This window comes from Artemia franciscana, chromosome 12 (assembly GCF_032884065.1).
Source record: "Artemia franciscana chromosome 12, ASM3288406v1, whole genome shotgun sequence".
Lineage (NCBI taxonomy): Eukaryota > Metazoa > Arthropoda > Branchiopoda > Anostraca > Artemiidae > Artemia > Artemia franciscana.
Window position 1 is genome coordinate 1,819,526 of NC_088874.1, and position 26,039 is coordinate 1,845,564.

General features: G+C 35.0%; 2 protein-coding genes across 3 annotated transcripts in view; one reads left to right on the forward strand and one right to left on the reverse strand.

The window, feature by feature from the left end:
- The window catches only part of LOC136033563 (uncharacterized), a 67,764-nt gene extending 62,484 nt beyond the window's left edge, over positions 1 to 5,280 (forward strand). The window contains exons 8-9 of the mRNA XM_065714321.1: positions 802 to 977; positions 3,542 to 5,280. Of these exons, the coding sequence (XP_065570393.1) occupies positions 802 to 977; positions 3,542 to 3,951 (586 nt within the window). The 3' untranslated portion in view covers positions 3,952 to 5,280. The remainder of the gene's footprint in view (positions 1 to 801; positions 978 to 3,541) is intronic.
- The window catches only part of LOC136033564 (rab3 GTPase-activating protein catalytic subunit-like), a 424,515-nt gene that overhangs the window by 220,298 nt on the left and 178,178 nt on the right, over positions 1 to 26,039 (reverse strand). For both annotated transcript variants that reach the window (XM_065714323.1, XM_065714322.1), the window contains one exon: positions 17,702 to 17,874. In XM_065714323.1, coding sequence (XP_065570395.1) covers positions 17,702 to 17,874 — 173 coding nt within the window. The remainder of the gene's footprint in view (positions 1 to 17,701; positions 17,875 to 26,039) is intronic.

Consider the following 26,039-nt stretch of genomic DNA (forward strand, 5'->3'; position numbering starts at 1 on the left):
GAGCAAAAGAAACATTTCGGTCATTCTATCTATTTTTTTTCTATTTTATACAATGATTTAAAAGCGGGGGGGGCGGCAGCCACCCAAGTTCCTCTCCTAATTCCTGTACGAGGAGTACAGGAATTATTAAATTACATCCACCATGGATTGTAGAAAAACGTACAGAAATAATATGAAAAAAACTCGTTTTCTTAAAGAGTTAAAGAGGCTGCGTCCCAAAGTCGAACCTTAAAACGTACAGGAATTAGAAGAGGCAGTTGGGGGGCTGCCGCCCCCCAAACCCCCAGCTTTTAAAGACTCTTTTGTACAGGTTTTTTTTTGTGGGGGGACTTCATTGTTACTAATTACTAGTTTCGGCGCAATGGTTCTCCTGTCCTCTTGTGTTTAACATTTTTCGAAGTTGTTCCATTATTCATTCATTTCAATTTTTTGTTAATTAAAAGAGGGCCTTTCCGAAGCGGGGGGTTAGCAAAAAAACAAAAAACCTGTACAAAAGAGATTTGTACACTTGATTTGTACAAATACCTGTATACTTGATTTGACTTGACTATATTAAATAAAACAATTTAGTATTGATAAACAATGCTTGGGAACAATTCAGTGTGTATATAGACTTTTAAGACAAATTTCTCTCCGTTTTAAATTTCCGCCTTTGTAGTGTTAGAGCGATGATAAAATGAAAGAAACACACTAATCATTCATAAGTATTTTCTTTTTAACTACTTTAAGTGTCTATTTTAGCATTTATTCTAGTATCTAAGATCTATTTTTGTTTTTATCGAGTTAAGTATCTGTTTTTAGGTCAGTGGTCGATAGTCAGTTAGGAAGAGGTAATCTAGCAGCAATGTCTGGAATGAACTTCTCAACTTCAAATCTGAATCAGCCCCTTATGATGGGACTCCAGGGAATGGGTATGCAAGGATTAAATCCTATGTCATTGGGACTGCAAGTAGGGCCAATGGGACTTTCTAGGCAAGGTAAGAGAAAAACTGTCATAGTACAAATTTTTAATTTACGCGGAAGATTTGAAGTGGTCCAATACAAGACATTTTCTTATCTTTTTATTATATATAATACTTAAATCCTCAATTAACTAAACTCAAACAATCTAATAACGGAATAATAGGTTAGGTTCATAGTCTTTGATAGAGAAATAATAATAACCAAGAATATTTACGATTAGTATAAACGTGAGTAAAAACTTCATAAAATAAAACAGCACCGCAACCGCAACTAAAAAAAAAACAGGATACTATCTTGAGCACTGCCTATTCTATGATAAAGGAATCGTCATGTCTACAGAAATTTCCAATACACTCCAGATTTTTATGTGCAACATGGGTCAACTTAAAAAAAATCAGGATACGACCTTGAGTAAAGTCTATTCAATGATGAAGGAATCATCATGCCTATTGAAAAGGTTTTTTTCAATTAAAAGTAAGGAGCAACATTAAAACTTAAAACGAACAGAAATTATTACGCATATGAGGGGGGCTCACCCTCTCGTCAATACCTCGCTCGTTACTCTAAAGTTCGAATTTTCTTCCAATTCTTCAAGAATAACCCCTGAATCACAAAGGCAGTTTAAATAGATTAAATAGCTCTTTTGAAAGTACTGAAAAAAAACTTAAGCGTAAAGAGCGAGATATTGAAGAGCGAAGAGCGAGATAATTTCTGTTCGTTTAAAGTTTTAATGTTGCTCCTTCCTTTCAGTTGAAAAAACTTGTTTTTTCAAATTTAATTTCTGATCGTTTTTTAAATAATGCTCGGAAATCTGGCACCCCCTTCATGGAAAATTATCTTCCCCCATGAAAAATTCCTCCATGGAAAGGTCAACTCACGTAACCCTCTCCCCGACCCCTACCCCCCCCCCCCCACCAGAAAAAATTCCCTCCAAAAACGTTTGTATACTTCACAATAACCAATACTATATGTAAACATTGGGCAAAGTTCATAACTTGTAGCCATTACCCTGGGGACTGTGGGGGATTAAGTCGTCCTCAAAGACATATTTATTAGGTTTTTCGACTATGGTGGACAAAACGGCCATCTCAAAATTTGTGTGCAATGACTATAGGGAAGATGAGCGTTGGAAGGAGCCTAGTTCCCCTTCAATTTTTTGGTTGCTTAGAAAGGGCACTAGGACTTCTAATTTCCGTTCGAATGAGCCCTCTCAAAACATTTTAGGACCACTGGGTCGATACGATCACTTATGAGAAAAAAAAAACAAATAAACACGCATCCGTGATCTTTCTTATGGCAAAAAATACAAAATTCCACATTTTTGCAGATAGGAGCTTGAAAGCTCTAGAGTAGATTTCTCTGATACGCTGAATCTGACAGTAGGATTTTCATTAAGATTCTATGACTTTTAGGGGGTGTTTCCCCTTTTTTCGAAAATAAGGCAAAATTTCTCAGGCTCGTAACTTTTGCTTAGTAGGACTAAAAAGAATTAAACTTTTCTTTTGATATATCTATTGGTATCGAAATCCAGTTTTTTAGAGTTTCGGTTACTATTGAGCTTTTACTTACAGTCACTTACTTACTTACTTACAGGGTTGCTCTTTAATTACAGTTCGTTACCACGAACTGTTTGATTTACTTTATGCTTCAGATCTTTTTTGTTTTCTTTTTATGCAAAAAATCGACCAACTAAAAAAAAAAAATCAGGATACGACCTAGAGTAACGCCTATTCCGTGATTTTGTTATTAGAGTTCAGAGTTTTATTCACCAGTAAATACATAATTCTTTTGTTGGAAATACAATATTCTTGTTCCCCCTCGAAAGACTCCATGCTTAGAGATAAAAGGGAGATACAAAAAAAAAAAATTGTGTGAATTTTACTGCTATGACCACGAAGATCAAATTCAGTGCATAGTTCTGAGCTACAGCAACGCTACCTATAGACAAGTAATTATAACTTGTTAAAAACAAAACTGCACGTCACGAGGAGTAAAGAATGTGACACATATTGCAGGGCCCGCAACAGAAAATAAAATAGTGATGTTTGAAAGATGGTGTGAGCTACAAATGTAATTCATTGATTCATAGTTTATTTTGATTATATGTTTGCACTGATTATAAGAAGTATGTGTACAGGGACGAGGTAGAGCGTATTCACAAGAGGGGGACATCCAAAAAGTTAAATTTCCAAATCAATTTTTTCTATCTTTGGAAGAGATACGACAAAGTTTGAATTTTGTCCCAGTTCTTTAAAAACGACTCTTGAAACATAAGGGTCGTTTAATCAGAACAATAAGAAGCTTTTTTAAAAGTACTAAAAACTTTAGCGTGATGAGCAAGGTGTTGAAGAACAATTTCTGTTCGTTTTAAGTTCGAATGTTGCTCCTTACTTTCAGTTGAGAAACTTGTTTTTTATTTAATTTTCTATAGATACTGATAATAACTTAAAGGTTTAGAAGAGTTTTTACGCGTTCTAAATTATAAATTTGGATGGTTAGATATCGGATTTATAAAAATAAACCCGAGGTTCAAAAAAATAGGGAGACACGGTCTGAAATAATTGTATTCGTCTTTCAGATCTTCGAGCATCGCAAAGATCAATGGCCTTCGGTCTACAGCCGGCTTCACGAATGGGATCAACAGTGGAACTGACACGCAGTGGTTCGCGGATGTCCCGCAATTCACGCTCCTCTCAGCGCAGACAACACGCCAGACGCCGCGAACAAGAGAGAGCAATGAGCGGAGGAGAAAGTAGCTGGGACACAGATCGTGAAATACTTAACGAAAACGAGACAGCAAGTGTTGTGGGCATGAACTTAAGCTCTGGAATGATGGGAGTTGGGGTAGGCAACAGAGGAGCAAGTCGAAGGCAGAGCATGTCAGGCAGTCGAAATAGAGCAAATTCAGATACAGATAACTGGACTGACCATGATATGGATGTTTATACTACAAGGTCTGCGATGCGTCAAGACCTAGTTCGGCTATAGTACTTATACATAAATATTTGTTATTTTTAGTTAAAATATTTTTACTGTCACCGAAAGTCAATGAAAAAACTATTTGTGCGGTATTTTACTCTGTCGAGGAAGAAATCCGTAAGTACAAAACCCCCAAGAAATGAGAACAATAACCTGACATCTAATAGCTTGAAAACCTTCTAATAAGTAAAATCTATTGCATTTATTTCAATAAAAATTTGATTAAACATAACTTTTTGCTTTCTTAAACATTTCAACATTTAAAGAAAGCTTAAGTCGAGCGTTTTAAAAAGTGTATCGGACCATTTATACCTTTAATATTACCTCGGGTTTGAGCGTCGAAGCATATTTTTTTACTTTATTCATGAAAGACATTTTCTAAAAAAAAGAAAACGAATAAAAGCCAGTCTGACCAAGTCCATTGATAACATTTTTTGAATTTTCAGGATAAAAGCTTTACGGTTGACTCTGAAAACTGTACAATCAGAAGAGCCATCTCTAAAACTAAGAATTAATGCCAGAATGTTACAAAAACGTTTTGCCATTGAACACTAAAAATAATTTTAAGAAGCCAAGTCCATTCTATAATGCATTCAAAACATTCTCTAAGCCCAAGCCCTTAGGCTTGCATCAAAAACAGATCGGTATTCGTTTTGGCAGATAATTGGCGAACAAAAATCAAATTCAGCAACGAACTTTTTTGATTTTTGTTTCCGCTGATGTTTCAATGGACGGCTCATGACACAATAAAATTGAAATTGTCAACTCTATAATATCCATATAAGAGACATAACCTCTTTCCTAAGAATGAAAGTAACAGATAAGGAGCATTAAAACCCGAAATGCTAACTTTAAGAAGGTGGAAACACTGCCCTGCCGAAAGATTCTCAATTGTCTATTTGATTTTCCATGCAAAAAAAAAATCCGAAATTATTAGCGTTGCCAACACGGTACAATTGTATCGTTTTTGGTACAATTAAGAGGTCCTGGTACAATAGAGTACATTTTGAAATTTTTTATACAATACAAGGTTTTGATTGCTCCTTTCTTCCTCGGGTATTTGTTCAAGTTTTAGTTTATCAAAATTTTCTTCTTGCTATTGTAAAATTTCAGACTGCTGTTCAGATGGTGCAAATTAACCTCTTGCAATACAATTTTAGCGAAAAAACTGGTAGGCTTACAGCCTATTTCAAAGCGTTGACAACGCTGGAAATGATACAGAATTCCAAATATGACATATATGGCTTTCTTCCTCCGTAGGAAAGTGTTAAATTGTGAATTGTGTGCAATATGAGTGCAATTACAGAAGCGAATAAATTGGAAAACAAACTCAAAGAATTCATGTCGAATGATATAGCAATGAGAAATGGTACAATTTTGCATATTAATGCAGACCTGTTTTAGATTTAGGCCAATTAATTGTTGTTTGACAGCTAAGTTACGTTAGGATATTCAAGGCCGTATCCAGGGGGGAAGAGTTTAGGGGTTCAACCACCCCCCCCCCCCCCAAAAAAAAAAATTGTCCGACTCGTAAAACGTGACAAATATGAATATAAACAGAATTTTGATGCACTTTTTAAAGTTTTTTGTCCCCCCCCCCCAAGCTGAAACAAAACCTGGATACGATCTTGAGGATACGGTTTATTGAAACAGAAGTAACTATTACAGCTAAATCTTCGAGCTTATATTTGTAAAACAATTATAAGAAAAGAAACAGAGTAAATTGGAATCTACAACGTTGTGCATTAATGGTCAAAAACCAAACGACAAATTTAAAAAAAGAGAAAATAAAGAAATATAAAAAAATAGACAAGGGCAAAAGGAAAATTATGCAAAAACCGAATGAGGATCCAACCCAACATTCTGGAGGACACTACGGGTAAAAAGGGGCAAAATAAGCTGGGAAATGTGAAGTGGCTGGATTATAGTTTTAGCATATCAGTTTTAATGAGTACCAAATTAATAGGTCCCTTACTCCAAGCGAGGCCAAACAAAAAGTCAAAAATTCTTGATTTAAATGGTATGAGGCCATAAGAAGGGACTTGAAGCAATTTAAAAATTTTTGCATGTTAATGTAAACGTGTTTTAGATTCAGACCAATTCAGGGTGATGTAGCAGCCAAGTTACGTTAAAATAAGGTTTAAAAAATCCACAATTTGTATTTTACAAAATGAAAAAATAGAAAAAAGAACCGAATAGATTGGAATCTACAACAATGTGTAACAATAATCAAAAAATAAAATCCAATTATAGAACGAGAAAAAATCATAAAATAAAAAAGAACAGTAAGCGACAATAAAATTATGCCAAGTACGAATGAGGGTCAAAAACAAACATTCGGAAAGACACTATGGGCAAAAATTGGTACCAAACTAATGGATAGTTCATCTGGGCCCAAACAAAAGGTGGAATGTTCTCAAACGTATGATACTTATATTAAAACTTTACAAGAGGGATTGAAAAGCATTGATAAATATTTGGGTGGTGGAGAAGCAACTTCAGCTACATTGGCATCCAGTGAATTTGTGCTGCAATGAGTAGTTAGAAGTAATAAAAGTAAAGAAGTAAGCGTAATAAAGCAGTAAAAAAAGTTTAGAAAGCAAAAAAAGAGCCTTCCATTGGCTGAAAATCACCTTTGTTTCTTGGTTTCTAATAAAACATGTACTTTTTCGCATTTTTCTTTTCTCAAACGTCATGGATAGCCAGTGTGGTCTTCAAAAACTTTTAAATGTTTCTTGCATGGCTTTTTCTGAACTTAACAGTATAATAATATGATCTATGCTTTATAAGATTCATGTAGTTTCTTTTAATATGATTTTTAGTTGCTACTAAAAGTTTAACTGCTATTAGATTAACAGCATCCCATAATAAAAGTAAAAAAATAAAAGTAATAAGTAACAATAATTAATAAAAAAATAATAAGAGGTAATGAAAATAGAAGCAAACTAATGAGAGAAAAAACCCAGGTTTCATTGAATTACGGAGTTCTGGATAATTGTTTTTCTTTCATACAAAAGCTTCGTGAACAAACGTAAAATCTATTTTCTATTGATTTTGAATTTCCTTGTTTTGATTGTTTTTCCTCGTTAAGAGGCATAAATCCCTTCATTACTTACTTTGATCACATAATAAATTAGTGCCATTCATTCGATAATTGATTATGATAACGGACAAATTCTATCTAAAAGTTTTTAACTGAGTTAGAATGACAGAAATCTGGATTTCTTTTATTTTCCCAAATCTTGAAACCGATTGCTTCCCAATAACAAATACGATAAATAAACAATGGGCAAATTCATAACTTACAGCCCTTTCCCCAGGGACTGTGGGGGGTCATGTTATTCCCAAAGGCATGGTTATTGAACATTTAAACTATGCCGAACAAAATGGCCATCTTAAAATTTCGACCAGACAACTTTGGGGCAAAAGAGGGGCTAGTTGCCCTCCAATCATTTTGGTCACTAGAAAAGGGCACTAGAACTCTCCGAAATCTTGAAACCAAATCAGCTATCCATTGTTTTCAGTTTCTTAAACGATCTATTGATTTTCCTAGTTTTGTCCTTTTTTATTTCATTGTTATGGGGGAAAAATAATTATTTCCCGAATGATCGCTCGGAAAGTTAGCAGTCTTCTTCTTTGATGCATTTGATGCATTTGATGCATTACAAAGTGATGCATTTGACTCTAAGTAAGCATAGCTCACCCAATTTAGCTTACTGCAATAGAGAGGGCCTTTAGCAGGTGACATTGCTAATTTTTGCGTATACTAAAAATATTCGAAGAAAATTTCCCTTATTCGAGAAAGAAGAGTCTTTTGATACTAAATTTATACGTATTGTAAGTATCTTAATTATTTAAGTTACCATTATGTAATACTGGTACCATTATGTACCATTACCATTGTGTACCATTGGTACACATTGGTACACTTACTATTGGCACCATTATGTACCATGGTACCATTAGGTATCATTACCATTATGTAATAATGGTAAGTTGTAAGTATCTTAGCTTGAACCCAAGACAAGAAAACTCAAACTATTCTAAATTTAGGCTTACGTTCACTGTGCAAGTTCTCTGTATCTTATTCTATTCTTGTATCTATATTCTATTGTATCTATATCTGTATTCTATTCTGTATCTTATTCTATACAGAATATTCTATCTTATTCTGTATCTGTATCTTATTCTTATTCTTTTTCTGTAATTCTAAGTTTCAGCGCAAAAAGAAAATTTCGCTATCATTACTACTACCAAAACTACTACTAACAACTAACCATTGTACCAAGTCGTCAGAGGTTAACACAGCTGTTATCGCTCTTCTTCCATCCCTAGTCTTTTCAATTGCTTCCCTCTTTACCCCCTCCCATAAAGTTTCTTTTAAAAACTTTCTTACGGCCTCTTCATACCCATTCGGGGACGACCTGCTATTCGTTGGTCCTAAATGGATGGCCCAAAAAGACGATCCATGGCAATATGTCAATTTTTCCTATTATTCAGTAGCTGAAATTCAGCTTTATATCTCTACTGAATTACAACAACCAAATTTGCTTTGCATTTTTTAGATTGGAAAATACGTTGAATATCGTTTGGAAATTACTGAAGAAAGTGATATATTCCTAGATTTTAATCAAATATAATAAAATTGCTTGAAAATCGTTGGAAAAAAGGGGAATTTTACTATTTTTTAGTTAGACTACTGTTTGAGAAAAACTCTAAGCAATATCATATTTCTGGCTAGGTGAATGTATGGAACTGAAAGCAAAGAATCTAATGATACAAGTATCGTGTCGTTCCAATGCAAATTAGAGCTCCAAGCCTCTCGTAAAATTGATTTGAGTTAAAATGACGTAACAACATAAGATGAATTGACGAAATAAGATTAGGCAAATGACAAAATAGGTAGGTGACAAGAAGAACCTATTTTCAGTTTTGGGAATCAAGTTCCCATTTAAAATATCCTTCAATCATTCTTACAAATAAACCTTAAGCTACTCGAAAAAATAGGTCAAGACTTGACCTTAGCAAGTCAAGGTGATCTTTATGTGGATTTAAGCTTTAGCTTTATTTGAATTGTACATTCACAAACAGTTGGGTTTGTCTTGACTCATGGCTCAATATGGCTCATTATGGCTCTTTGGTAAAGCTGATCATTGTTATCATGACATACAGCTCCTTGAGGAAGTTACCCACTTCGGTATATGCCTTATTTCCGACAATAGCCACTAAAAGACATTATGAGATACCTCCCCTGACCAACTCCAGCTTTAAGGCTCTGCAGCCCGTCTGGAGTGATGAGAATTTATCAATAACATTCAAAACGAAACTGCTTAGCTCACTCATCCTCCCTATTGTAATGTATACCTGTGAATCTTGGACTGTTAAAGCGAATCTTAACCGCCGCCTGGCCGCCTTTGAAACAGAATCACTACAGAATATTCTTCAAATAAGGAATTCAGATTTAAATTGAAATACTTCTGCCCAATATAGAACGAAGCTCACGACGCCTTTTTGGCACAAGTCTACGAATTGGCTTCATTTGCATGTTCGTATTAAGTATGTGCTAACAAATTTTAAATCAACTTTATTGGCATGAACCATATATGATAGATGTGCTGCCAATTATTTTGCCCAAAAAAGATTTAATTAAGTAATTTAGATTTGCAAGACGTTCAAATTAGATTTTGTTCCCTAGTGACCTTCAGCTTTTACTTTTATTTTGGATCTAAATAAATAAGAAAATAAATAAATGAAATATAAACAAAAGTACACATTGCCCAAATACGTTTTTTACTTTTATTCTTATTTTGGATTTAAACAAATAACAAAACAAAAATAAATAAATAAACAATAAAATGAAAATACAGACATAGCCCAAATAAGGTTTTTTCTTTTATTTTATTTTGGGTTTAATTTGGTGTAACTTTCCTCAATTGGAAGTACTTTCCTCACCCACGATACTCACCAGACCTCTCGCCATTCGACTACTATGTTCTCAAGCAATTTGATATCTTTCTCACCGGTAGAACTTTCACCAATCCGAACAAGACAAAAAGGCCTTTGTTGACTTTATCGTCACCCAAGCACCCATTTTTTTGCGGACGGAATTAATCGACTTGCGTTACACTGGCAAAAGTGCAATGAATCAAATGGCGCTTATTCCGACTAAATTGAATAAATCATCCATGATATCCCCAGATTAGCCAGGATACTCCCTAGGCCTCTCGCCAACCGACTACTACGTTCTCAAGCACTTTGATATCTTTTTCACCGGTAGAACTTGCGCCAATCCGAACGAAACAAAAAAGGCCTTTGTCGACTTTATCGAGATCCGAGCACCCATTTTTTTGCCAACGAAATCAATAAACTTCCGTTACGCTGCCAAAAGTGAACTTAGTCAAATGGCACTTACTCCGACTAAATTGAATAAATCACCCATGATATCCCCAGATTACCCACGACACTCCCCAGACCACTCGCCAACCGACTACTAGGTTCTCAAGTACTTTGATATCTTTCTCATCGGTAGAACGTTCGCCAGTCCGAACGAAACAGAAAAGGCCTTTATCGATTTTACTGAGACCGAGCATACACTTATTTGCGGACGGAATTAATCGACTTGCGTAACGCTGCCAAAAGTGCAGTGAATCAAATGGCACTTACTCCGGTTAAACTGAATAAATTATCAGTGATATATTACAGTTTTAAGAAGACTCCCAAAGTTTGACAAAACTTTTGATCCGCACTAATATTAAGAAATACATGCTCTTTCAAGCTTTGGTTGGAATGTTTTAAAAAATATTTTAGACGATTTTTTTTAAGATACATAATTTCTTCGGTTGTCAACACTTGTGATCTTATGTTTATAAATATTTTTTTATTATATTTACTACACCAACACAAAAATAAAATAACTTTCATCATGATAGTAGAAATTTATTTCAAAACGCGAGGAAATAGGGGAAAATAAATGGAAAAGGCGGAAACACTCACTAAGGATGGTTAGAAGAACATCAGGTACTACCGTACGATCCAGAAAACACACGAGAATTTTGCTTATTTGGATCAGCGAAAAACCGTTTTACCATTCTGTATTCGGAGACAATTAACTTAGGTTCATTGAAAAAAACTACGTGGTAGCTATATTTTAATTCAATATTTAATACATAGATTTAGTATTTTGGTGAGGTTAGGTATTTCATATAATGCATTCCGGGTGGTCTGCTTTATTTATTTCTGTGTTGTAGTTTCCATAATTTTGTTACTAAAGTATTACATTTTCATAGATTGATATTTCCAAAGATTGATCTGGTGGGCAGCTTCACTTACCTTGGTAGTATTATTAGTAAACACGGTGGGAGCAGTGAAGATGTTAAAACTAGAATAGCCAAATCTCAGGGTGGTTTTCCACAGTTGAAAAAAGTTTGAAAGAATAGGAAGATAAGTCTGCAAACCAAGATTAAAATATTGAAAGGTACACTGATGACAGTGGTCAAATATGGCTCTGAAGCATGGGCGCTCCGAAAAACGGATGAATATTTACTAGATGTTTTCCAGAGAAATTGCCTACGAATTGTTCTGGGTACCCGGCTGACTGACCCTATTTCAAACAGAAAGCTGTACGAAAAGTGTGGTTCAATCCCACTTTCTAGGGCTAAAATGAAAGAAAGGTTGAGATGCTAGGGCACGTTCTGCGGATGAAGAATGAAAAATTACCGAATATTGTCCTTTTCGGCTAACGGTCTAGGGCTAAACGGAAAGCAGGTCGTCCTCGTTTGGGGTGGGAGGACGTCATAAAGAAAGATTTAAAGGAAATAGAAACTTCCTAGAGGGTTTAAAAAGGGAGACTTGGAATAGATTGGAATGGAGGATGAGCGTCCGTAGCTGTGTTGGCCTCAGGCGACTTGGTCCTGTGGTGAATTGTCAGTAGTAGTAGTAGTATATTTTCATAATACTTTGGTATGTTTATAAGGATAAACCTAACTTCACTTCTCGAGTGTGATCTGGGTTATACGATAGTACCGAATATCACACAAACAAAGCAAGGAAGGGGGGCTTGGGGCCCCTAGCCCACAAATTCTAAGTTTTTCCAAATTTCTTGGCACTTCTTACTTGCATTATTGAATTTTTTTTCCATTGCCCTCTTCAAAAAACAAAACTCCTTCGTGTGTACTGTCACACAACTCAACAACTTAAACTGCGCAATTAAAAGTTACAGTATTTTCAGGACACTTGCGAAATATGCCTATCATCTGGATGGACGATTTTCGAAAAGATACCAGAAATTCTAATCGTAAACGAAATTAAATAAAAAAAACTTGATTTCTTGAAGTGAAAGTAAGATGCAAAATTAAAACTTAAAAAAAACAGAAATTATTCCATATATGAGGGGGGGGGAACGTCCTTTCCTCATACCTCACTCTTTATGCTAAAGTCTGAAGTTTTTTAAAAATATTCAAATTTCAACGGTCTTAGGAGTCGTTCTTCAAGAAACGGGATAAACAGTCAAACTTTATGGTATAGAACGAGGGATGAGGAAGAGCAACTGCCTCCACATAAACGGGATAATGTTTGCTCAGGTTAAGTTTCAGTGTTCTTCCATACTTTCAGTTGAAAAAATTGTTGTTTTTTTTTTTTTAATTTCCTACCATTAAGATAGTCCCAGGAAATTCACCTTCCCGATTACCATCGGAAACTTTCCTTCTCAAGGAAAATTATCCCCTAGGAAAATCCTCCCCGCTAAAAATCTGCTCTACAAATTCCGTATAATTCCCTATAACAAATAAAATTTGTAAACAATGGACGAGTTGAATAACTAACAGCCGTTTCCCCATGGCCCCTGGGGGATAGTATCACCCCTAGAGGCATTATTATTGGACCTTTTAATGATTCTGAGCCAAATGGATATCCCAAAATTTTGATCAGAAATCTTTGAGCATATAATCTTGAACTATATATACTCCCACTCGAAATATTGTGGTTGGGTTACTATTTTGTAGTATACCCGGAAGCATCAAATTAATCCCATGCAAATAAATTTCCCGTAAATCCAAGAGCACTGGGCATTTCCGGAGAAAATGATCCAAGTCTTCATCATCATCATTACAAAGGGGACAAACATACCGCCTATCAGGACCAACTATCATTTTATTTTTGTCGAAAGTTTTTTGCCTGTTCTGTATTGGAAGACAATTTGCCCTAAGCTGAATCCAACTACGTAGAATCATAGCCGGTACATTAAATTTAAAATAAACTTCCTCTCCAAAACTAGGTTTTGCCTGCTTATAATGTTGTAGGGTTGTAGAATCTAAAACCAGCCATTGCCAATGCTGGATTTCCTGACTCTCTAATATAAATCGTACCTGGCTTTCTAAATTTGTTGGTACATCACTAGAGCAAAGACCATTATCCCATAAATAAGGCATTCCTACTTTTTCTAGTAATGATTTAATTTGGGATGGCCACGAGATTTTTAAACCACATTTCAACATCTCTTCATATGCCGCTCTTACTAGTCTATTTTCATTACTCTTAGTTAACTTACTACTTAGTTAACTAACTTACTTACTAACTTACTACTTAGTTAACTTACTTCAACCAGAATCTAAGCATTAAAATATACCTACGTAGCTTTAAAGAAAACAGGCCCACATCACCTTTCAGAATCTGTGAATGAGTTGTCTGATGTAGACCAAACACTCTTTTATAATACTGGAGCTGAAGGGACTCCAGTTGCTGCACCGTTTCTCCACCCCATATCTCTGCTCCATATTCTATCACGGGTAAAATTTTTGTGTTAAATATTCTTTTATGCATTTTTAGGTTTTTAATCCCCATTATCGTCGGGTTTCTAAATATTGCTGACATGGCCACCTTACCACTCTTAATTATTTCATCAACATGACTCCTTAGGCTTCCATTATCCGATAAGATAAAGCCTAAATATTTTATTCTTTTACTTATAAATAGTTCCTTATTTTAAATTTAAATGTATACTTTTCATCGCCCCCAACCCTCCTTCTTTTAAAAATAACAACTTCGCTCTTTTCAGTATTCAGCCTTAATTTTTTTTTATCTGCAAATAGTCTTCTATGAGATTCAAAAGAGTCTGTAGATCTTGCGGTTTATTAGCCACCAAAGCAATATCATCTGCAAATAATAAGAGAGATAGTTTTTGAGTCCCTAGGCTAACTTTCGGAGCCCATCTATTCTCTAGAAAGTTTACAACATCATTAATAAAAATATTAAACAACTTAGGTGAAAGGGTGCTGCCCTGTTTTACTCTCCCGCTTAATATCAAAAAGCTTCGAAAACCTATTACCAACTTGAATGATTCCACTCACACAAGTATACATGCTCACTATCAATCTAACAAATGAATGGGGAAGGCCAATATTTAGCATGGCATCATTCAATAACTCTCTGTCGACACTATCAAAAGCCTTATGGAGATCCAGAACCACTCACATAAAACAAACCACTCGCCTAAAATTTGGAGTTAAAACTGTCGAAAAGCTGAAATCTGTACAATAAAGTGTAATTCCAACTCCATTTAGCAGAGTCGGTCATAAGCAGGGTAAGTAGCTTATGGGCATACAACATTTTCTATTGCGACCTTGGAGTCTTGTGGGGACTATGCTTGGACTTTAGTTTTTTCATAATAAATGAATTGGAAAATTGAAAAGACAACAAATGTTTTGAAAAAGCCACAACGATGAAATAGAAAGTTGATTACACAAATAATAAACAATTTATATTTGTATTTTCATTTCTAGGTCATTTGATAATAATACTTGAAAGGAAGTTGGATATTCAAATATTCAAATAACGAGAAAGCCATAATTTCGGTGGCGATAATTTACAAAAATGATATAGGAGGAGGGGGATTAACTTCCAAAATCTAGGAAGTAGAGACAATTTTTTTGTTGATTCCTTCCAACAAAAAGTGTATATTTCAATGAAAACCCTAAAACAAAGTTATTTTTCAAAATCTAAGAGGGGGGAGGGCAAAAAAGATAGAGAGGAATATTACCCTCTCTAATTCCCTTCCACCTAATGTGTGCCATTTCATACTTGTCATATGCGCCATTTGCGTAGATTATTTACTGATATATTTGTAATCTCGCAAAAGTATTTATTCCTTGTGTTTTTCAATACTGCCATCTATTTTTTTTAATTGCGACTCCGAATAAGACTTAAATTAACTTTATATTAGCTTCAAATGTTTTAGCCAATGCACAGTAGAGAAGGAATTTTCTTTTACATCTATGAAAATTGGGCAGTCACTCAGGATTTACACATAGTAAATACTGAAACATATGCACCCTAAGATTCACTGTTGGCATATGCTTTTCATTTCAGTCAATTGTAATTTTAGCCAAAGTCGAACAGAGTAAGCCTTCGATAAGTTTATTAGCAAGTTTGTACTAAAGTTTGTGTTAATGGAAGGTTAGGATTTCTTTTTAGGTCAAAGAATTGGTTATTGTGTTAAGGAAACTAATAACAAAATAAGCTCAACGTGTCTTTAACACAAACAAGCAGGGGCGGGTCCAAAGAGTTGTTTAGGGGCACATGGCCCCGCCCTAGAACGTCGAAAACTGCAATAATTGTGAAGATGGAGGATGAAGAAAGAATACCAGTGATAGAACCCACATTTCGGTAGTTTCTACTCCCCCAAAAGGAGATTCTATATCTGCCCCTGCCAACAAGGACGTCAGGAAAAGGATGAGCTCTATATCAAATCGACTTTCCCCCTCTTAAAAAATTAATCTTTACTGAATATTATCAATTTTCAAGCCCTTTCACAAAAAATGTAATAACAGTGAACGCATTACTCAAGAGTAGAGGTATCAGCTCGATTTAAGAATGAGGAGCTTGATCAGGTAGAAGCATCAGCTTGATTCAGTAAAAAGATCAGCATGATGAGACTCCCAAGACTAAGAAATTTTGTTGAGGAAAACAGTGTAATCTTACATAAGGGAGACGATTCTTCATTATGAAATTAACAAATGAGAAATGCCTAAATTGCACAGCCCTCTTTGTCCTGATTTTGCTCCTGATGCCTCTGAACTGATGCCGAAGATTTAATGAGAGCTTCGAAAAAGAAAGAGTAGAGAATAAAGCTCTTGACAGAGTTCTGCGAAGGAGGAGCTTGGGAACTTCTTCACGGGCGGCCTGATGCTCCAATTAGTTATTATGAATAGAACTACTTCTATTCATAACATTTTCTGAAGCATTGTCTTAGTGTTGTTGTTGTCATATTCTTGGCTGTTTTGTTGTTTTCGGTTTTTTTTGTGTGTTTTTTTTTGTGTTTTTTTTTTTTTTAGAGTAGAACAATTTTTTGTATATACATAGAAATTTGTTTACGTGCATGCGTGAAACTTAGAAAAAAAAATAAAAAAATCATCAATTTCTCAAATTTTCTTACTGGATTGACTGCTATTTGTCAATACCGCGTTTTCCACGAAGTGGAAAAAAAAGCAAAGAAAAAAAATGAAAAAGATTGTAGCCAATGAAAAAAGCATGAATAAATATGCAGATCAAGACCTCTGCTTAATCGTCCTCAGTGAATAAAATCAAATCAAGAGTAAAAATATATACGTAAAAGTCTTAAGGACAAAATAAAAACCAACACTAAATTAAAGAATGTCCTTTCGAAGCTACGGTGAAAGGGCAACTAAACAAAAGCATCAAACATTGAATGGATATTCAAACCTGGGAAGTCATTTTGTATTACAACTTTTTGAATGCTAATCGACTACATTATCAGAAATAGGTATTAAATAACAATTTCTGAATAAAAATTATATGAAGGATTGGAATTTGTAAGTTCATTATAAGCGAAACTTAGATACGTTTCACCGAGATCTTTATTAAAGGCAACTTGTTTGTATATATATTCCTTGATGTCAACTCCCTCCCTGGAAACTTGCATGAGACATTTAACAGTGGAAAAATTGAAGTATTCTAAAATAAAATGGCAAGGGTAGTAAGAAACATGTTGAGCCACGGCGGAATAGAAACTCTCAGGCTTTTGGCGTAGCTCCGTGGCTTAATCTATTGGTGATTTGTGTTTCTATAACTTATCCAGAATGGGACTAATTTTATCTGCCACACAGCTGAAAAATCTTGACTTTGTTGAGACCCTTAAATGTGATTTGAGGTTAGATTTGTTTTAAAATTCTTCCATGTTATACACTTGGTGGAAGCACTGAATGACATGAGAGCCATCCCTAATTAGAGTAAAGTCAAGAGAGATACTTCCTGTGAGAGGCAAAGCTGGTATAACTTTTTCAGAGTTGTATAAAAATGATTCTTTTCCCTTCACGTTGATCGTCCATCCTAGAGCTGGAGGGCCTTGGGATGGAGATCAGCACCGCCAGTTCGGACCTTCAAGGTCTAGTGCCGAATCCTTTACCCTCTTTTTTCACCATCCTATGGCAGAACTAGATATACAGTAAGCGTAATTCAAATAGTCTTATCAGTTCTCTGAGCCATTTTAAAGGCAATTGGAGACTAAAAAATGATTCAAAGATTTATGAACAACCATGTCTACAGCACTTAAAAAGAGACTGTTAAAGCAAACTTAAGCGTCTAAAATCCTTTGTCCTCCAGAACTTCAAAAATTGATTCCCTAAGACCTCTTTTCGCAACTTTTCACTAATCTTCTTTGAAAGTATATCACGCATACCCTCAGGTAAGTTTATTTCCTAAATTAAACGTATACAGCCTTACACGAATAAGATAGAAAGGTACTTACCCTGGAAGAAGATGTCCATGCAGATATCTGTACCGAAACTCAGATACAATTTCCTGCCAAACATAGGCCATTGGAGCAAGATCTGTAGTCGAATGGATAAGATAGAACAGAACTTGGGATATCCTCCACGTAATACTATCAATTGGAGATGATCTTAGACTCCTTAGAACATCCTGGAATAGTCAAATTAATAAAAAATGGGAAGCAAGAGGGGAAGCCTTATGTAATATTGTTTTTTTTAAAGCTGAATTCCGCAAAATCTTTCAGCGAATGGTTTAGTTTTACTATTTTAAGATAGCCCGAACTTTACTCAACGCTTAATTTCCTTTTAAACCTTGTCCTTGAATCAGGAGGCGGATCTAGAGCAAAATCTTGGGGAGGGGCAAGGTGACAAGGGAGCCAATAAGAAAAATCTTTGGGGTCAATGTGAGAAGGCCACCTCGCATCAAAAAAATCACATCATCAGACTCGGCTACAAAAATGTGTTTGTATTCTACAAAAGCCTACAAAAAATGTGTTTGTATTTTTTGGCAGAAAAAAGACAAAGGATGCGTGTTTGTTCGTTGTTTTTTCTCCAGGGGTGACTATATGGAACCAATGGTCCTAGAAGATCGGGAGAGAGATCAAAAACATCTGATCCAAATTTTAAGATAGCCATTTAATTCAGCATAGTTGAAAGTTCCAATAACTATGCTTTTGGCGATGACATGACCCTCCATAGTCCCTAAGGAAAGGTCTGTAAGTTGCGTGATTTGCCCATATTGTTTACATGTAGCATTTGTTATTGGGAAATCTTCAAAAGATTTTCAGGGTAATTTTCTGCGGGGAGTGGGAGGACTTCTCGCAAGGAGAAATTTCCGTGGGGAGGAAAGTTAACGTGGGAGTTTCCCAGGATAAATGTTAAACGAGGGGAAGAGAAGGGGATTTTCTGGTATGACCTGATAAATAGCAGAAATTAAATAAATTTTAATTTCTACTGTTTTTAATGCTGTTTAAGGAAAAACATTAAAACTTAAAACGAACAACATTATTCCGTATAGTGGGGGGGGGGTAGCCACTCCACAATACCTCGCTCATTACGTTAAAGTTTGACTTTTCATCTCAATCCTTTAAGGACGTGCCCTGAAACACAAGGACCGTTTAATCAGAATAAGATACTTTTTAAAAAGTTATAAAACGTTTAGTGTAATAAGCGAGGTATTGAGGAGTGGGCAACACCCCACATATACAGAATCATTTCTGTTCGTTTTAATTTTTAAAGTTGTTCCTTACTTTCAGTCGAAATAACTTGTTTTCTTTATTTAATTATAACAAAGAGATAAGGGGGTTTGTATGCGAAGGATCTATTGTTCTCTAATATGCGTATGGCCAGTTTTTGTTTTTGGAGGGGTCCAAATCATTTCAGAAACAGGAGATGGGAATCCTAAAACCAAATATGTAATTTTAGGCATTATGAGACACACATTTTTATCGCAGCCTTTACAATTGGTGAGAAGCCTGAATCCCACAAAAAACCCAGGCTTACGCAGTGGGTAGCTTAGACATTCACACTAAACTCTAAGAACTGTTACGCAATAAATTAGTCCAAACGTAGCAAAGCTCTGACAATTTTATAGTTGTGACTAGATTCAAAATACAGAACCTAGGGTAATATCGCTGTATGTAAACCCCTCTCGAAAAGACGGATATTCTCCATCCTCACAATTAACTCAAAGGATCTCTCCCCGTTTAGGGACATAATTGGTTACTCTGAAGTAAAAACAACGTTCATGTTGTTTCAAAAGCCACCCTCAAAAATATTTTGATAAGCCCAAAAGTTTGAGATGTCTGCACCTCTGATTTAAACTAAACAGTATGAGTATTCTTGGATTTTCAGTCTAATAATAAAGCGAAATAAGTGTAATTACTGTCCTTCCCACAACTAGTCCAGGAATAAATATCTGATCTCTGTTTCTAAATAGAACCAAATTAAAAAGTTTGAAAAAAAATCCAAGAAACGCCACATGCAAGATGGTATTGGTAATCTTCTCGTCGATACTGGCGCCATTTTCAACTTTTGTAAGTTATTAAATAAATAAAAAACAATTTTTTTTAACTGAAAGTAAGGAGCGATATTAAAACTTAAAACGAACAGAAATCACTCCGAATATGAAAGGGGCTGTTCCCTCCTCAACGCCTCGCTCTTTACGCTAAAGTTTGACTCTTTCTCTCAACTCGACTTTTTAAAACAGTAAAAAACTGAATCTGATGGTGTGATTTTCGTTAAGATTCTATGACTTTTATGGGGTGTTTCCCCCTATTTTCTAAAATAAGGTAAATTTTCTCAGGCTCGTAACTTTTGATGGGTAAGTGTAAACTTAATGAAATTTATATATTTAAGATCAGCATTAAAATGCAATTCTTTTGATGCAACTATTGTTATAAAACTTCCGTTTTTTAGAGTTTTGGTTACTATTGAGCCGGGTCGCTCCTTACTACAGTTCGTTACAACGAACTGTTTGATATCCTTTGACTTATACATCATACTCTTTAAACTATAAAGTCGATGGCTAGGATCGAATTCCACTGAAATCAGAACAAGCAATTCTTGGTGGGAAACTGGTTCCTCTTGAGTTTTGGCACAATAGCAAAAATTGCTAAACCCAAAATCAACAGGATGGGAGCAAAAAACCTGATGCGCTTAGTGCAACTATAGTGCATTCTTTGAGGCTAATCTGACACGTTGAATTACTTATTCCTAGGCATGTATGCCTGAAATTATTTTGGGATGGGAGAATTTTTGAAAAAAAAACAAGCAACAATGAATTATTTAAGATATTAAAAACACATTGAAACCGTTACGAAAATCGTGAGATCTTGGAGAATTGAGCTCCCCCTCCGCTTGAACATATGCACAGCTGTGCTGGTTTTCCAACGAACAGGACCGATCCAGCTTGAACTCTGAAATATTCCAGTCCGTTCCTGACCTGGTAGGAAAGCTTGCCCATAATTTTGACGGGGCAGCACAAATTCTTTGAAGCCCAAAAAATAGGTGAATCAAATGAAAGCAGGTGCGGGTCTAGAGCTAAATCTTGGGGGGGGATGTGAAAAAGGTGTCAATAATTGACAAAATTGACCTAAAAATGAAAAAAACAGAGAAAAGGGCGCCAGAAAAATCTTAATGGGGGCCACCCCCCCTCCCCCACGATCCGCCGATGAATGAAAGCTATAGAACATTCCAGAGACAGAGGCCATTAACATCTCAACATATAAGGATGGATATACCGTTTCCACTACCTACCTACGACACATAATTGTCGAGGTTCCCTTTAAATTGCAGGTATTTCTTTGTTCGCAAGTTTATCGAAGGAACCTATTATGCCCCCAACCCCTGGCCCCAATAAAAATCTTGGATCCGCCTATGCCACTTATGTGCCCTATTTTTTTCTTTTTTTTTCTTCGAGAATAGCAGGGCACTGGAACAACCTAAAGAGCTGTTCAAGGTCTCATTTGAAAGTAGATTGCTCTATCTAGTGCCTTTTGTAAGCATTAAAACTATATAAATGAAATAAAATATGCATTAAAATGCATTAAAACAAAATTACATTTTTGATCATAGTAAAGATTCAAGACAAATCAGAAGAGCTTTGAACAGCTCTTTTCCAATCAGCAAAAAGAACCTGACAAAAGACGAAGTAGGTAATATTTGAGAAATTTGGTACTGATACACGCTTTTCGAAACAATCTTTTTGCCATTTGAACTTGTCGCTTCTGTCGTACAAATGTGACGCTAAAAACAAGGCAAATAAAACGCCATAAATTTCCACTTTTCTTAACTTAGGTTCTTAACGGTAAATTGAAAAATCTGGTTCATTATTATTTCTATGGATTCAAATATCCAGAAACAGTAACTTATTCTCTGTTTATTTTTCAATTGTAAAAGCTGATTCCCCTCCCAAAATATTTAATGTTGCAGAAAACCTTCAATTTATGATTTTCCATAATTCCAAATAACTAAAACGTCATAATTCCAAATAACTAATCACAAATCGAAGGTTTGACCTTTATTTTAGTGTCATATGACGGTTGCAGATGGCAGAAGTTATAAAAAGCACGTAGATATGAGAAATAGCTTTTTAATGAGCCATTAAGCATCTCTCTATGATGTTCTGGTAGCCCACAAGGCCTGCTAAAAAAAAAAAAAAAAAAAAAAAAAAAAAAAAAAAAAAAAAAAAAAAAAAAAAAAAAAAAAAACAGGAGACAGATCAGTCCTACGGAAACCAAAAAGGGATTTTCCTTGTTATTCAAGGAGGGCGATTGCAATTTCCTTGTAATAGGTTTCTACCATGCTTATTCTAACGGTGCATTTTTCATTTTGATCTGACGCCATTTTCGAGGGGTTTCAGGCTTTTTTCGAAATAACCATAAATTCCTTTTCGCAATAAATTTTTACTTTTAAGAAGAAACGAAATAATAGTTACCATTCCTGAGTCAGTAAAAAAAGAAAAAAGGTAAAGAATACGGCATTTGACTTTGCAGTCCCTACCGGCGGTGCCGATCTCCGTTTCTTTGCCCTTCAGCCAGGAAGTGCAATTGGGGGTTGGGGCCAACCATCCTGTTCTTTCGCACACCCTTCCTGTTTACCTTCCCCAGATTTCTCCAGGTACCCATTCAGAGTCAGTGTTAGGTGGCAATTTCTTTTCACTAGGCATTTTTTTCAAAACGCGTTTTTTTTTACTTTTGGTTACTATGGGCTGTGGTTCGCTTATTTCTAGGTTGCTGCTACCGCTGCAACCACGATATACCGTGGTTCCATAATATAACCTAGCAATAAGCGACTTCCTTCAAAATATAACCTAGAAATATACACGATATACCATGTATAGAAAAAAAACAGCTCATAGGCTCCACAGTATGGTATACCTATTGTTAAATGGAATTTCCTCTTTGAGCCCCTCCCCCTTCCGATATCTCAATGTTTTAGGAATTTTCTCCCAAAATCTCACGTATTTTTCATATGCTCTGCCACTTTATATTGAAACCAAGTAAAACCAGTTTACACGCTTCACCGTAGGCCTACTAGTAAAACCTTTATTTAGCGGAATCTCATGGGACTAGAAGAGTAGTCCCGCAATGAGACGGGTTTCTAGATAATCTGAGATGCTAATTTGCAAAACAGGTTTTTTGTTATTTCACGGGAATAACACACTTCATACACGGCATCCAAGTCGTGTAAAACGCTCAAGAAAAATAGTGCGGCGTTATTACCAGGTGCACACGAAGGGGTTCAGGTTTCATCCGCACTCCAAAATACAAGATTTTTGAGACTCTCTCCCATATTTGCAATATTTTTCTTGTAATTCGACTGTTTTTGTACTCATTCTTTAATTTGATCCCTTCTTACCCCACCCCTGAAATAAATTCTTGCATGTGTGCCTTCCCAACACTGTACAGGAGCATGCGTTTAAAAGTCCTTCAATGTTAATTGACTGAAGCTCTTCAGCCGTTAAAACGTCAGATTATTGAATTATTTAATGGAATAAATTGAATTTATTCCAAGCAGTGCGCTTTTTATTTGTCATAACATAAAAATAATATCAGAAAGCTAATCAAGGTTTACAAATAAAAGCTAACACAAATAAGAGTTGGGCTAACTCCCCGACTCAAACCTTAGCTTGAGTATCATTTGTGCTAACTGAATCATTTGTGATATCATTTGAATCACTGATATCATTTGTGCTAACTGAAAACAATAAGTATTTTGAACAGTGTTATTTTTATTTCTCAAAACATCAAAAACAATGAAAAAGAGAAAAACCAGGAGAATAATACGGATTAGAGGAAAAAAATATTTCTTAGGATAATAACATTTGTGACTTTCAGTTTAATTTTATTTTTGAAATAATTTTTAATTATTTTTTTGTTTATTATTATATTAATATTTTTATATATATTTAATCACCATTTTTAATTTACTGTTTTAAATGGAAACTTTTTTTTTGTCAAAACTTTTTTTTGATTTTTGTTTCTTTCAAACATATAGAAAATTAATTCCAAAATAAAACTTTGAAATGAGCTTCAGCATTTTTTAGGCAATCTTTTTTGTTTGCTGAAGAAATATTTTGAACTGAAGAATCAATGAATAATTTAAAAATTGATATCCTATTTTGAGTGAATTCTTTAAAGAAAGAAAGCATGGATAAACATTTACTGCACATCATACGAATGAAACTAGATTGAAAGTTAATTCCTGAAAGTTAAATCAGGACCAGATTCCATAAACTAGACTTCAGTAAACTTCAGTGAACTAAATTCAGTAAACTAGATTCCTGAAGTTTATTCCTGAAATTAATTCATAAAAGTCTCATAAATGTTCGACTTTTGAAGTTATAAACACAGAAGATAAATTGTTTAAAACATATTTAGTTTTCATTAAAGCGTAAATGACACTCTAGCCTTTAGAGGGTATAAAAGACAAGGACTTGAATCGGGAGGCGAGGGCAATTGTTCATCAGCTTTAAAAAATTAGCTTTCTGCATTTTCCTTACAAAGAATGAAAAAAAAAAACAACAAAAATCCTCAGTAGATTTTGAAAATAACTTTTTAATACCTACACTAAAAAGAATCGAAAAAAAAACTTGTCCTTTCCCCTACATTTTCGCGAATTTGTGCTATTATTAGGGGGGCGATAATCGTACCGTTATCTAGGATAATTTTTGTTCGTTTTAAGCACAAATGACACTCTGGCTTTTAGAGGGTTTAGGGGAGGGACTTAACTTGGGGGTGAGGGCAATTTCCCCAGGTTAATAAAATTTCTTTTCGGGATATTTTCATTAAAAATAATCGTAAAAAACAAAATCCCCTTGGTATGGACAATTCCCCTTTCCTGTACCTTCATTAAAAACAATCGGAGACAAATCCTTGCCCCCCCCCATAAGTTTATGTGAATTTGTGCCACTGGTAAGGGGCGATAGTCGTACTATTATTTTTGGTAATTTTTGTTCATTTTAAGCTTGATTTGACAATTTAATTTATTTTTTGTTCGTTTTAGTGTTCCTCTATTTATCCATAGCACTATACATTATTATATTTATATTTCATGTCATTATTCACTTAGTTTACATTCGTTTTGAGTTTTATTTATTCATTCGTACTGGGTTTTATTTATTCATTCATGACTTAATTTCTGCTCCCCAGAGGTTTTGATGTAGCTCTTTACTTTCCTTCGAAAAATTATTTTTTGTAAGACATTTTTTTTTTTAATAATTAATATAAACATTGAGCAACAGAAGCAAATGAATGAAATAACTTAAACCAAGGTTACGACAAGTCACTCTCGCCAAAACTATTCTAGCACCAATCATATTGGACCATATCTTGCACAAAAAAATGATCTTCATAGACACGTACATAGGTTGGAAGGGGAGGGTCAGACCCTATTCTATGGAGTGCCATTCGTTTTTAGAGTTTTCCTTTATTTTATATAGTTTTGGAATTTATCCCTTTTTGAGTATCTTGACAAAAGCCTCTTCTTGGGAGATACTGGACTTTAAATAAATTCCTGACTACACACCTGGCTCTTTATCAAATTAAATAGAAAAAAGTTTTTCAACTGAAAGTAAGGAGCAACATCAAAAGTTAAAACAAACAGAAATTATTAAGTACATGAAGGGGGTCTCCCCATCTTCAACACCTTGCGCTTCAAGCTAAAGTTTTTTAATACTTAAAAAAAGCTTCTTGTTGTACTAATTAAACGACCCTTATGTTTCAGTAGTCGTTCTTACAGAATTGGGACAAAAAGTGAAGCTTTAACATAAAGAGTAAGGTATTGTGGGGGGGGCCTCATATACGTAATAATTTCTGTTCGTTTTGAGTTTTAATGTTGCTCCTTGCTTTTAATTGAAAAAAAAACTTGTTTTTTTAAATCAATCCTTTTTTTTCTTATTAATCCTTTTTTAGATACTGCCGGGAAATCCGAACTCTCCACTATAAATAATTCCTTCCCCCACAGAAAATCTCTCTATGGAGTTCCTCTCACGGAAAACATACCCGCCAGGAAAATTTCCCCCGACAATTTCATTCTTGTTGAAAATTCCCCCCATAAAACTTTTCGCCGACGATTTTGGCAGAAATTTTTTTTTTAGCATGCTTTCATTTTATAAAGACGTCATTTTCTGATTGTATTTCAAATGGGCGAATTTCATGACTTACAAGACCTTTACAGACCTCAGAGGCTGTGGTGAGTCATGATATCCTCAACGGCATAGTTACTGGACCTTTCAACTAATTTGAACAAAATAGCAATCTGAAAATTGTGATCAATCAACTTTGAGGATAAAAAGGGTGTAGGAGGAGGGTT